Here is a 14,412-nt window from a genome sequence, read left to right on the forward strand (position 1 = left end):
AGGAGGTTGGAAGAGACAGCAAGGGATATTGCCTACTCTCCACGCCGGAGTGGGTCCGGTTGGTTTTTGACGTGTATTATACCGTTTTCATTATGTCGCCAACCCACACTGTGGATTGGCGTCATAAAGGGAACGGCACAAAATAGAAAGCCCAACAAATACGCCTAAAAACACGTCTAAAACCAGCCGGATCCACTCCTCTGCTTGGAGAGTAGATATTGCCCTCCAAACTTGCAGAAGGTTAATTGTTGGCCTGAAAATTAACCTTTTCATACAATATTTGCCCTCCTATCCACGACCCGTCTGCTTCACACAAGGATATAGTCACCATAGCAAAGTCAATTTTCCCAGTATAGCTCCACTACCAGCCTTTAATTATCTCTAAGATTGTTTTATCACTTGTGCAACTTTGTAGATGCTACTGAGGCGCTGGGCAACAGGGTATAAATGAGGGTTAACTTGCTCCGAGAATGAATGGCTGTCCCACACTGTAATGACCATGGTATCACTCAGTCGATACTTTATGATATGTAACCAGCCTGATCTGTCGCCGGTCGCCGGCACAGAGATTACGTGATTTGGACACATACAGAGGAACAGTGAAGTGGTGTGGGCAGGAAGTTCAGTAATCGGTGTACACGTGTATGAGTACGACTTTTGGCTTTAGTTAATATTCTTCAGAAGCGCATATCCGATGATTTGTGTGTGGCCCAGCACATCGCCAAACACTGTGTACGTTTGTTGGGAACATGGCATGGAACCTGGTACTTGATAGAGACTAGTGTGAAATAGAATTAACGTCTACATATATTGCCTTGAGGACGATGACACAACTGTTTTTCAATTTGATCGCTTTTCGTGATTAAAGGCCTTTCAAAGATATTAATATTTCATGTTGGCATGTTGACTATTTGCAAGTAGGGGTGCATATGACGCACGGTAGAATAATAGATTATGTTTGAAACTTGATAACTATTGACGAGTCTAGTCGTAAAGTCTTCTGGCTAAAACTCAAGAATGTGATGCATACGTAGCTCTTTTTTCAGTGACATTGCTGCAAATGTAGTCATGGTACATAGTCGAGTCTTGCACCTTGCACTTTGTAAAAAAGAAAACAACAGTTAAGCAAAACTAGTACGAGCCCCCTGCAAAAATTTACCGTATTGACTACTAGGCAGTCCCAGGCCTGAGCCAGTTCATTGAGATTTCGGCAAGAAAGACGTCACGGGGAAACTAACCAATGGGAGCGCGCCAACCGCCGGAGGGTCCGTGTTGCTGCACCCAACCTGGGATCGAATCATCTGAATATACCGAACAGTCGAACAACCAAGATAGTCATTCATCATCATTCCTACCCTTTGATATCCCTATCATCCACCGAGATTGACGCGAAAATTATGTTATGCACCTAAACAGGATCAACTGAATACAATCTGGACGTTTTTCGGTAGTCTACTAGTATTCTTTCTGCCTCATCAATATTGTACATATGTTGAGATTTCTTTTATAGACCAAGGAGGTGATTAAACCTCCTTGTATAGACCAAGGTTCAGACTTCGATCACTTTCTATTTCACTCACAATATTTTGCTTGAGATAATGTCATTATTAAGTTTTCTGTACATTTCCTTGAAGCTTCACTTGTACAATCTACCATGTCATAGAGTGCGTTGGCACTATCAACTCAGTGAAGCCTAAAAAAGTAATGAAACATAGTAGGGGTAGGAGAGGGATAAGAAAGCTGTTTAAATCTTGCATATTTTTCCGATCGAAAGTATTACAAAAGAAAATGTTACATTTTGATATTTGGTTTCTTCCCGCTGTCATTGATACAAAGTAGTACGTCGGCAGACAATCTTATTCCTTCACCCTTTAGATCTCTTGTTCGTTTGTTTGTTTGTTTGTTTGTGTTATCTTGTGTACATTCATTTATCGAGGTACCAATCAAATCTACTTGTACGTCGTGATCAGTTACGTGGTCACTGGAAGAGTCCACTATTGACGTATGGCGTTCAAATGTTTTATTTTCTATAGAACAAAATGCTAGATGATTTGAGAGAAATAGGTAAGCAAATTATGATTTCTAATAAATCAATAGTAAGTAAAGAAAATTAATGAAAACCCAAAAGAGTTGAATTTGAATTGTAGAATATTTCATGATTCCCGAAGTGGCAAGTGGACGAGTCCGCCATAATTTTCTTCGATTGTTCAGGATTCGGTTAGTCCAGCCTGCAGCACAGCCCCCACCCGGCACCTACCGTCTGACAGACGGACTTTACCTCGGGTTTTCCTGCCGATCCTCGTCGGTTCTCCTTCAATAACCCCCGATTGGCCCGGCAGGAAGGTGTCACGTCTATGGAGTTGGAAAATATCGTCGCCAATACCGTTTACATCAAGGCTAGAGAAGGTAAGGGCGGTGCTATGGTGCCGAGTCGACCCGCAAGTAGCCATGTTTTTTCAACTGGCCATTTCGGGGACAGATCGATGTGTTTATAAGCAAGCGACCACCAACAGACCGAGGGTTGCTTTTATTTTTCAGCGCCTTTTTTTTATAGCAAGAATCGAATAGCATATGCACCACTGACTACATCCCTTAGCCATACTCTGCAAAATGTCACCTCGTGGACAGGGTTTGTGTGGAAAGTACTTAGTAATTAGTCTATCCCGTGCCGGAGCGAGGGTGGCTTCCACCTTCCGCGCCACATTTTGTTACATTTCTGGTGCAGAGTTCCTGTGTACATGTGTGTTTCACATGTCAGCGTTTCCTCTGCACTTAGCGCAGAAGCTGTCCCAGAAACTTGAACGTTCTTGCGGGATATGGCAGATGATTTGATCGATCGCGTTCCCGCACCACGGCCAGAGGCGTGCCCTTTCTTGTGTGGCCTTGCACAGCAAAGCTCAGATTGGGAAAAGGTGCGAAGTAGCCTGAAAATGTCCCCTGCAGTTCATCTCCTGCTAGTACGAAAAAATATTTAGCACAGACGACAATTTCCTAAGGAAAATGTTTCTGGGATGATAGTCGACATTAGATAATCCATATATCTATTGGAGCACGCTTTTGCCATGATCGATAGCTGTACCTTTCCAGCGTGTTCGAAGCAAAATATATCTAGTATAATCGATCTTATTTATGATTATATTTTTGCCCTATCCTTAATATTCTCCGGGAAATCGTTATGTAACAACGTAGACAAAAACAACAACAAAATGTTGCACAGCCTTAGATAGAGATTTGCCTTGGAAAATCAAGCTTGTTTCTGTACCACAGCCAAAGGTGTGTTCCTTGTGTGGCCTCACAAAGTGTTGATAAAATTTGACAAAACATGTTTTGTAGCAAATAGATTAGTCCATTCTTTATTCATATGCTGCCATGCTGTAGCCCTGATTCAGTAGTGGACATCTGTCCTTAAACGTTTATGTTGTGAATGTTCCATGCTGGCCAGATTTTCTGAGATCAGGAGAAAGCAGGGGACTGTTTACACATTGATTTACGTGACACCAACACAAAGTCCAACCCTCTGCCAAAAGACCACACACAACAATATTCTCAAAACTTAACTGAAAGAGACCTAGAACTAAGTGTTTTTTCGTAAAATCTGTAATAATGGAAATGTTGGGTGGGATTATAATCGCCTTAGAACACTCATTTTCCTAAAGTATCACTCCAAGCATATCTGCAATTGTCGTATATGTTGTGAGTACGTCTTTGTTTGTGTTTTGCTTCATGAAAGAGTAGGCCATTCCAAGTAGCCCCCCTCCCCACCTTTCAAGGACAACATAAGATGAGTTGAGGAGTTTCTAAACAGTACAATGATTTGACTTGTTTAAAAAGATGGGGCTCCAGTGTGCATACCATACCTTCGGAAGTTCCCCTCCCCATTTTCATGGGATAAAAGGAGGTAGGTTAGTGTCAGCAGAGCATGTGAGGCACATCAAATGTTGCAGCCATTGCAGGAGATGTTTGCACAGCGGTAGACAGCCATTCACTGCAAATACGGCAATCTGCTTTTCCTTGACAAATACACTGCTGGTTAGAAGGGTTCTGATGTTGTGCCGCCATGGTTTGTCCTCATTGCAAATCAGTTGTGCCGTCTTGGTTTGTCTTCATTGCAAATCATGGGCAGATATACATGTAGAAAACCTGATGAGGGGTTTAGAAAGTTTAGTTACTTTTCCCATAACAATATATGCCTTTGCTAAGTGTTCTGTAGACTACATGTAGACACACAGCCAGCAAGATCCAACCTTTCTGAAATGCTTGGATTTCATTCTGCAAATGGCAACCTCAGTAGTTCCAGACTTTTTCATTAGTTTGTCCTTGCAGGCTCCTTGTTACAGCGTGAGCTCTGTTTTCTGTTACTTGTTGCCAGCTCTATCCTATTATACAAGGGTTAGCTGGGCTCTGTGACCATGCCTTGAATATATGGGTTCAAAAAGCCAATTAGGCCTAGTGAACAAAGAAGGGTTACCTAGGACTGTTGACAATTGCAAGATTTATATCAAAATTTGATAATCAGATACCGTGCACTTACAATTACTTTCCCCTATATTTTCTTTACTGCAGCTGGAGTTACCTTGTGTCTGTAACTTGAGAATGCTGTAGCATTCAAGACTTTCAAAACACTTGAGTTACATTTTCGAAGATTATCCAAAGAAGTCATATGATCCTGTTGTATTGTTAACCATTTTTCTGGCAGCCAAGTTCCATATGTTAGAAGGAGTTAAGGTTTTGTTTATGGAAAGAAAAGAGTAAGAAATATTTAAAGGTAATCTATATATGTTTGTATATATGTATGTTTGTCTGTCACATCACAAATTGAACTTGATTGACATGATGAAAAAAGAAAGACAATTTTTGAACATTTTCTAGATACTTTCATGTGATTGCAATTGGCAAGTAACCAAAGCTTATGGTACAGATATCTGTATATACCCATAATGCATTTCTAATCAAAGACAAACTGACTGGGTAGATGATGCTGCGCCACGTGCCTACGAAGCTGGTGTGTTACGCTGAAGGGTGATTATATCAGCAATACAGATACAGAAGTATCGTTTGTTTGTAAGCCTCAACTCTTCTCTTACATGGTTGTACGGTTGTCTCTTACTTATTATGTCTATGATTTAACTTCTACAATATTTGCATCAGTTTGTCAACATGTCTCCATTTGTATTTTTCAGGCGGTGGAGGGAAACGAAAAGGAAAGAGTAAAAAATGGAAGCTGATACTCAAATTCCCCCACATCACAGAGTGTGAATATCTACGAGACAAAATCGGTATGTAACCTCCTTGCCTGTCAGTGTCTTATCCATTATTCATTCCAATGCCATGCTCATCAGGTGTCCTGAAGCAAACTTGTCCAGTTGTCATTTGTAGATGATTAAATTGGATAAGAACTAATCAAGTCAAGCTGTCGTAAAGTTACAAATATGTGCAGGCAATGTTACTAGTTATTCCTACGTGTATGTACATTTTATTGTTGCACCTGGATATACGAGCCTTGTAAAAATATTGTACATGGAAAGGGTTTATAGATGCTTCCTTTCTCTTGATCGTGTAAGGCATGTGGTAAGACGCAGGTCACAATGTGGGGTGGGTGAAAATGAAGATGTCATTTTATGTTCTGCTCAATGGTTTGTGCTATTCTCTTTGATTGTCTTAATTTTTCTCTCACCTTTATTGCCTGAATTATTGCTTCCATTTTCAACTCAACCACGCCCATTATCCGTGGACAGGTTTGACGAAAATGCCAACACAAGTGGAATGTTGTGAAAGCTTTTTGCAAATTTGTTGAGCCAATGTAATCTGGTAATGATACTGTCTGCGTCTCCCTGGACTCCATCCCAACCTCCTCCAGTTCTAAGACATAAAACATTCCTCCAACCTTGTCCTTGAATGTACATGGAGGAAAGCTGTAGGTTTGAGTCTTCACACTCATTTTTTTCAATCGCGATTGTTCGATCTGATCGCGATTGAACGCACGGAAACTTTTGCGTTCACACTGCTTTTCGCCAAGTGGGTTAAGGTACGCCGTGATCCGATCAGGATTGAAGCAAACCCGTGCTCCGCCATACCATCGGCGATCATCTGGTAAATGTCCCTCTTTCGGTGACATTTCGTAGTCTCTACCAGACTAACTAAACGGGCGAAATGTGAGCTTCACTGTGGACTGACTCTACTGACTGATTATTCCTTTTTCTGCCGAATTCTACGATTCATACGCCGGAAAGAAGGCCTGGTGGAGGCTAGACATTTCCCCAGTTTGGCCTGCACCTCCTCTCTCCCCCAGATTGCGATGAGGACCCTGGTCTCCTCATCACGCCACCTGCCACCAGCTGAAGTTGCTGACGGAGTTTTATCCTTCTTCTTGGACATTGTTGACGATGAATAGTTGTTGTAGTTGTAAAAGAGCAATCTGACGTGTGTGGCTTGGGTTTGTTTTCCCGCGCGTTGCGAACTATGACCCCACGTACCCGGATGTATGACCTCCCACCCCCGGAACCAGTCTAAATCCCCGCCGATCGCGATGGAATGAATCGCAGTTGCGTTCACACTCAGAATTTGATAGGATTGGATTGGATTGAATTACCTCCGGAGGTAGATACAAAACAATTGCGATCGGATCGATTCAATTGCGATCGGGAGCGTTCACACTGAAAAAATTAATCGCGATTGGATCGATTCAATTGCGATTATACTTCAATCGCGATTGCAAAAACAATGAGTTGGAACGGGGTCCTAGCCTAACTTTGATCTTTACCCAACCCTGCTCCCACCACAGCTTACACTAATTTTTACGGTGACTAAAGAAGGAATGTTTAGAAAGTGTTCTTATTTTTTGGCCAATTTGGCAATTTTGTTATAGATCACTACCAATGTTTATTTATTTCAGCCACAGTAAGTCTGGTAAAATTTGGTTTTCTTGTTCTAGCCAAAAAAAATGCTGTAATTTAGCCCTACCAAGTTAAAGCATTATGCAGTAAATCATTGCTACTGGTAATCGATTATAACATGATTAGAAAGGTAGATCTATGTAGATTGAGGAAAACACAAATTACATTTTCTGATGAGATCAGATTAATGGGACACTAAGGTAGGGAAGCATGTTTTTACTCCTTCTATTTCTCTTCCTACTCATACAAATATCCATTGTATCTCTAAGTTGACACCAAGTTAGAATGTGGCAACTGCACTCCACACTGAATGGTAAACCCTCCCAGCATGCACTGTGTAAGAAGTCACTTTTGTTTCTCGTCTGACTTGCACAAGCAAGTAAATTTCATGGATGACATCCTCTTTAGACCCCAAATCTAATGCAAGGGCATGAAAAGAAAACAAGGTGGGCCAAAAAATAAGACGCTTAAATTTTCAAATGTTCACTACATATGTATAACAAGAATTGAAGCCATGAAACATGGTATCACAACCAACAAGACTTTAATTACCTTCGCCGAGAAGGTTATGTAGAGGGTAGCGTTTGTTTGTCTGTAGTGGACCAGCATAACTCAAGAATGCCTGGATGGATTGTCTTGATATTTGGTATGTAGGTAGGTTTTGATGAGACCTGAAAACGATTAGATTTAGGGGCCCCTAGCGGCTTCTTACAGTACCGCAGCTGAACTTCCTGTTTTGATATCTCGTGTTCTGGACATACTATGGAACTGATTTTTGAGTGGTACATAGATCTTTGGACAGAGAATAAGTGGTACGGGTTTGGGCCCTCTAGCGTCTTTTTTGGAACTGCAGGAGCAGGTTTTGTGTCTGACTTTGAAAGGGAATAACTCAAGAAGGGCTTGATGGATGGTAATGATTTTTGGTAAGTAGATAGCTTATGATGTACATGATTACATACTTCTTATGCAAATCAGTATCTAATTTGCATAATTAATGAGGAAAGTTTACACATCTGCCAAATTCTATGATGTGATATATGTAACTGAGGAAGAGAGAAATATTAATTGATATGAACTATGCAAATGAAGACCTCATTTGCATGATTAATGAGAAAATACTATAACAAGTTGGCCTTGATGGATGGTCATGAATTTTGGTATGTGGATAGCTTGTGTGATGCTTGGAATGATTGGACGATAATTAGGCAAATCAGATTCTAATTTGCATAATCAATGAGGCAACTTTAAAGTTTAAAAATCCGCTTTGTTCCATGATATCACTATTCAAATTGTAACTGAGGGAGAGAGGGCTGTAAATAGATAGAAAATGTAGGCCTTATTTGCATACTTAATGAGTAACTTCTGCTATGAGGTCGTGGAACTCTAGTTTGTGTATTCAAAAATACTGTAAGTGACACTGGTGTCAACTTTTAAATCATTGAACCAAATGATGTTGCCGCCTTTGCCATAAAACTGATTGAAGTAAACGACTTATTTTCCCATTCTCCGTATGTTGACCGTTGCTGGAGGGAAACAAATGATTATTTTAGAAATCATGTGCACGTTGAAGTTATCCATGAAATTTACTTGCTGCAGCCTAAGTAAGCCTGGTGTCTTTTGTGCAGTTAGCAGTGTCTTGAGAGAAAGTCTATGACTGGTATGAGTAAAAATTCAGATGAAGCCAAGTAACAGTATACATGTGTATAATGTATATCAGGTCATCTCATGTCAACTGTCTTTCAACAATTTGAAAATTGTAGTCATTTATTTTTGTTTGGTTTGGCAAAAGGCAGGCATGCATACCTGGCTACAGACAGGATCGTATGCCTGGATGAATACGATTTGTTTCTTAGTAGTCATATGATGGAATTCAACAAAAAGTCGGCTGACTTTGTTTTCTCATAGTCCCTGTAGCTGATGGAGAGAATCGGCTGAAGAAAACACTTAAGACATTTCCCCTAGCAGGATCTCTTATGTTGTCAAATGTTTAATGCTGGAAAATACAGTAAGCTGTTTGCCATCAATTCATGAATATGTTAGTTTTATCAGTGGATGCCCAAAGAGATTAAAACCATTCAAGGCTATGGGCTTGATATTACAACCTTTGCTTGGGGCTGAACAAAGTTTGTTGGTCCGAGAAAAAGTATTTCCATATACTATACTGTGTTTTGAATCTGTAACTACGAACTTCGAAGAGTGGCAGTACCTGCATAATCGCTGGGTTTACGGGTTTAGCAAAGTTTGCTAAAATGTTGGATCCAGGCAGTACTACATGTATTACTTTGTGTAAGGGAGACGGTAACAGACTTAATGGTCCATGCAGTAAGGCTTCTACGTCTGTAATATTTTTTTTCATTTCCCCGATGCAATCTAGATTTAAAAAATCACAACTCTCCTTTTCTACATGATTGTCTGCTTCAGTAATCTATTGATATAAACATGTACATCTGTATGCAATGCCCTCCCATGCCGGCTGCCATGTACTGTAGAAATGTTCCAGCCTACCCTTGTTCAACCCTACCTGATGAGAGAAAACAATGCATTTGTCAGGCTTGTTTATAAACAAGTTTGAAGGAAGCAGGCTCTGGGATGTGCACTGTTTGGGTGACCTTTCCCTGTGTCACCAAGTCTGAAATAACCTTAGCATGGCAGAAGGTCAACCAGAGGGGAGGGATGGGGCAAGCTTATTATAGTGGCTAGCCACAGAACCCTTGTTGTAACCAGGGGTATAGGATAACTTGTTAGTTTTCTGGAATTTGGTAGTTTGACAGCTTTCTCTTACATATTTTTTTCTGTTTTCAAGCTTAGCTGAAACTGAGTCTGTGATTGAACACACATGGACATTGACCCAGGGCAGTTCTCTGCTGTAAGGCTAAAGTAAACCAGATATGAAACAGTTCCACAGGACAATACTACTTATGTTAGGAATGGCATGTATGTAGAAAGAGCAACAAAGCTAGTTTTTTAATTCAGTAACAAAAACCTACCCTGATAATAGTATCTGCTGAGCTTTGAACTGTGTTTGCTTCAGCTTGAAGTGAGTTTTCCATGTAACACTACTAGTTGTGTCTTTGGCAGCAACATTATCAGGAGAAAGGTTGTCCCATTTCTGATTTGGTTGAAAACAAGTTAGCCTGACCTCCAGTCTCAAAAGGACTATTGTGTACATTTGAGTTTAATCAGCAAACAAGGGAGCAATAATCTAACAAGAGGTATGGTTTGGTTCCAAAGTTCCTTGCGACAGGACAGGCCCGTCTGTGACCAATAGATATATACTGGTTGTCAAACATCTTGTCAGGTCTGATAAGCTACAGGCTGGTCATCACAGTGCCAAACAGGGATGTGCAGAAGTCGTTGCACTATACTGTATAGGCACGAGTATACCAGAGAATACGCACAATGTCATGCTTGTGCAGTCTCTTCAAGATGTATTTGTTTATCAGACTTCTAACTTAGGGGCAATTTACATTACGTTTTTCGCGTCATCGGCAAAATTTCCCGCTGTCGGGAGGCCGCTGTTGCGACGTCTCTAGACACAATGCCCGGAAATCTGACAGACACCCGCGGTACTTGGATTTCGCCATCTTGTTGAAAGTATCGGGCAGGTCGCAAACTTTCCTTTTACTTGCTCGGCCTCTCGCAACCGCTGTTGTATTTTTACGTAAGCCATCTTGTTCCTGAATGACTCCAGCTTCTTCTGGATCTCGTTCTCCCACCATATACTGATCAGGCAACTGGTTTCGGGGTCGGCTCCAAGTACAGCGTCCAGCGAAGTTCCCTCGCCACGCCATTTTAATTCTTGGGGGGGGATTCCCGCTATATGTGATCACGTGAAAGCTTGCAGTCAACCAATCATAGCACATGTTTTCTGACGTGAGCCAATCAGCGCTTACAACAGTACGTTGTCACATGGCTATTTTGAAGTGGTTGAACCAAGGACATTATATACTCTACGGCGTAAGATACGATTAATCTATGCTACCTACGCAGAATTTTCACTGGAAAAAATTAAAGGAATAGACTCTTCACCGAATACGACCACGAATGTCGGCAAATCGCGGCAAATCACAGCGTATGGGCTCAAATGGTCGGGCGAAAGTCTTGTTTATCTTAACGTATTTTCAAGGACTTGGTAAGTTTTCACTGGCTTTCTTTGATTGAGTCTTGAAAAACAGGTTTTTAATGAGATCAACGTATGTCAAAGGCACCGATATCGATTGTGTGTAAGCATAACAATAGCAAGAAACGAAATTGTAAGATTGTACAATGGTAACTACAATGCAAAGCCTTGTTTATGTGTTGCTAGCTCACTCGTAAATGTGGGGAGGGGGGCACTAGTACGATAAACATGTATCCGCGGGGAAATCGATTTGCGGCACAAAGGTCGCCACGGATTCCTCGTATCTATATTATATATATATATATATATATATATATAATATATATGTATATATATACTGGGGATCTAAGTAGACTTACAGTATGCTAATCAGCGCGTGCTTTATGCTAATCGCCAAAACTCTGACTCCCGCTGACGCGAGCTCTTCAGACGGAGTTTGAAGTTGTCGGGGACTCCCTCTGTGCTGACGGGCGATGGCTTCGTGGTTGACGGGAGAAAATTTGTTGACAGCGGGACTACGTCGACGGGAATTGTCTTTACATGGGGTTCCCGCTGTCGCCAGTGGCGCTGACGGGAAAAGTGTAATGTAAAGAGACCCTAAGTAACTAGCCACCTTACTTTTTAGAAGTCCCCTACCCCCAACCCTATTGGCATATCAGAATTTCCTCAGAATAACTTGTACAAAGTATGAGAGCAGAAATGGATGGTATATGACTGGGAATCCCCCGGGTTGCTGTTGTGAGAAAACATTTATGGCTTCATAGTTTGGCTTTCTGCAAAAAACCTGACCACTATGAAATAGTACAATCACGTAACTGTAGGCCTGGCCTGTAAAATCACTATGGTACACAGACTGTAACAAAGCTACATTTGAATGGCAAAGAGCCGTCCATAACCCATTTACTAATGTTGGAAGTGCTTAGAAATATTGATGAGAAGGGTGAATTTGGAGGGTTTTTAAGTACCAAATGGTAGTCCCCACAAAGTTGTGTAATAAACAGTTACTGCTTGGTCCTGTCTGCTTTATTACTGAGCTCTTCCATCCTCCCTGATGCATTAATGGTGAAACATGGACCGATGATGCTGGGCTAATGATGGTTATTGGAGGGTGGCCCACTTTCTCTGATTAGATTTTTGGTGTGGAATGGTTGGCCATCATTCTTGTGCTTCATCAGCTGCACAATTGCACCCTGGGTAGCTTGTCACAGACTTGCCTTGAGGTTATAGATTATCTAACAACAGATTTCATGCCCTTTGGTGTGATTTTGTATGTGAATGTTTTGGCTGCCCTATTCTTGTTTGATTATCATGAAAAGTACTTATGAAATTGCTATATCAAGGCATTAAAGAAAAAAAGAATACTAGGATTGCCATGTACAATACACTTGGAGCACAGGCAGTATTGCTTATTTTGTGCACCAAATTTACAAGAATACAATACACAATACAGTAAAATACATTGTGCAATGCAACTATTTAGACATACTGCGCTCCAGGGTTTTGTCTCAAGTATAAGATATAGAGCAGGGAACATATAGCCAAACTATATGTTAGTTTGTTTGCTGCTCCAGAAAGGGGCTAAATGTAAAATTGGACGGGACTGTATTATGTGATTAATGACTGGTGGTTTGGGCTACGCCTGGTGGTTGGCTAGCCATGTTCACCTGAATCATGATAAATGTTAATCTTTATGACATAAGGTTATAAATACATTAAACATGAAGTATTACATTTGGTTAACATTAATTTATGTCTTATGAAATCAGTGCAGCAACTATGTTAGACCAGGGCTTATGAGGCATATTATGGACAACTTTAGATTAAATGCACATTCTAAATCCCTCTTGATATGTTTGATGTTGTTTTCTTGTTAAAATCTTGCCGTTTGTCAAGGTATCAATTCTGTCTTATGTGAGTAATGACTGGTGTTAACTCAACAGTTGTGTTCCTTCATCATACTCTATACAGATCATAGCAGATGTCTTAAACCATCTCCTTGACAACTTCCTACTGTTCCTACCAATACAGTCTTGGTACACGTATACGGTATAAGCCTGTAGCCCGGATGAACATGTCCATCTTTAATCCCTACTGACTGATGTTATGATGAACACAAAGTTGGTATTTCCATGTAGATAAGCCTGCAATAGGCGAGTATTAGGGGTGGGTACCGGTACAGAAAATTCAGGTCCGGTCCAGGTCCAGGTCCAGAGGGTCAGGTCCAGGTCCGGACCTGTACCTGTACCTGTACCTGACTAAAGTAGTGTCGCAGTACATCATATTTTGGAAAGCGAGACACAAGTAAAGGTCTCTGTGAGTCCTACAAATTATGTTCAAATTGTATATTAGAATAATGTGATTATTTTTTCGGTGCACACTAATGTGCACTCGCCGTCTGTTGACTCATCTACATATGATTAACAGCTAACGTCTTCGAAAAAGGAAACCACGACTCGTTAAATCTGCTTATTTTGTATTAGACCGGTTATGTGTGACCGCCTGCTGGTAGCCTGGTACTGTGAATTTTCTAATCGGTCCATAGGCCGGTCCACTGATTTTTTATGGACCGTTTTTTTTTGGACCGGTCCATAAGAAAATACCGATTTTGTACCGGTACACGGTACCGGTACCCACCCCTAGCGAGTATGTATTACTAGTATTAGTATGTTTTCTGATCAAGAAATGGATGGATTGAAAAAAAAGATAAACTTTGAAATGAAATCTTTATTCCTGTCCTTCAGACTGCGACTACACATCCATCTGTGAGAAGCAGCCCATTGGTCGGGAGCTGTTTCGTCAATTCTGCAAGAAAGATACCAAGCTAAACAGATGTATTTGTTTCCTGAACAAAGTGGTAAGTTGTCACATTGTTTGTCTACTTATTATCTTAGAAATATGGTATGCTGTACTTTGAAGGTAAGGGATCTGTGTTATTTTTTGTCTTGGTCATGCCTTGCTATGTTTTCTTATAGTTATACCTACATCCTTTATTGCACCATCCCAACACGACAGTATTCTTTCAGATAAATGTATTGTTGCTTTCTACTTTCTACACGGATCGATATCACCCAAATGTCAGTTTGCAAATTAATGTGCCCTTTCTGAATCACGATGCAACTGGTATCAGGACCTCTCAACATGTCTGCTCTATGATAATATACAAAGGTACTATCTATGGCAGTATTGCAAGTACAACGTAGGGCAGAAGAAAAACAAGACAATCAGAGATGACAGACTTCACCCCTTCATGCAGTGCTGCATAGTGCGCACACAGAGACAGACACACAGACAGACAAGCCGAAAACAATACTTAAATCCCTTGAGGTGAAGTAAAAAAACTTTTTGTTTTGATAAACCGTACATGGGAGGGGCCATGTTTCCTTGACCAGGATCTGTCCA

At 40.9% G+C, this 14,412-nt stretch overlaps 1 protein-coding gene across 5 annotated transcripts in view; it reads left to right on the top strand.

The window, feature by feature from the left end:
* The first annotated feature begins 2,198 nt into the window (after positions 1-2,198).
* Positions 2,199-14,412, top strand: part of LOC136430286 (G protein-coupled receptor kinase 5-like) — a 37,360-nt gene continuing 25,146 nt past the window's right edge. For 4 of the 5 annotated variants that reach the window (XM_066420761.1, XM_066420765.1, XM_066420762.1 and 1 more), the window contains exons 1-3: positions 2,200-2,406; positions 5,181-5,276; positions 13,755-13,867. In XM_066420761.1, the coding sequence (XP_066276858.1) occupies positions 2,355-2,406; positions 5,181-5,276; positions 13,755-13,867 (261 nt within the window). In that variant the 5' untranslated portion in view covers positions 2,200-2,354. Of the gene's footprint in view, positions 2,407-5,180; positions 5,277-13,754; positions 13,868-14,412 lie in introns of all 5 variants that reach the window. The other variant, XM_066420764.1, reaches the window with a different exon arrangement.

The sequence above is a fragment of the Branchiostoma lanceolatum genome, chromosome 3 (genome assembly GCF_035083965.1).
Source record: "Branchiostoma lanceolatum isolate klBraLanc5 chromosome 3, klBraLanc5.hap2, whole genome shotgun sequence".
NCBI lineage: Eukaryota > Metazoa > Chordata > Leptocardii > Amphioxiformes > Branchiostomatidae > Branchiostoma > Branchiostoma lanceolatum.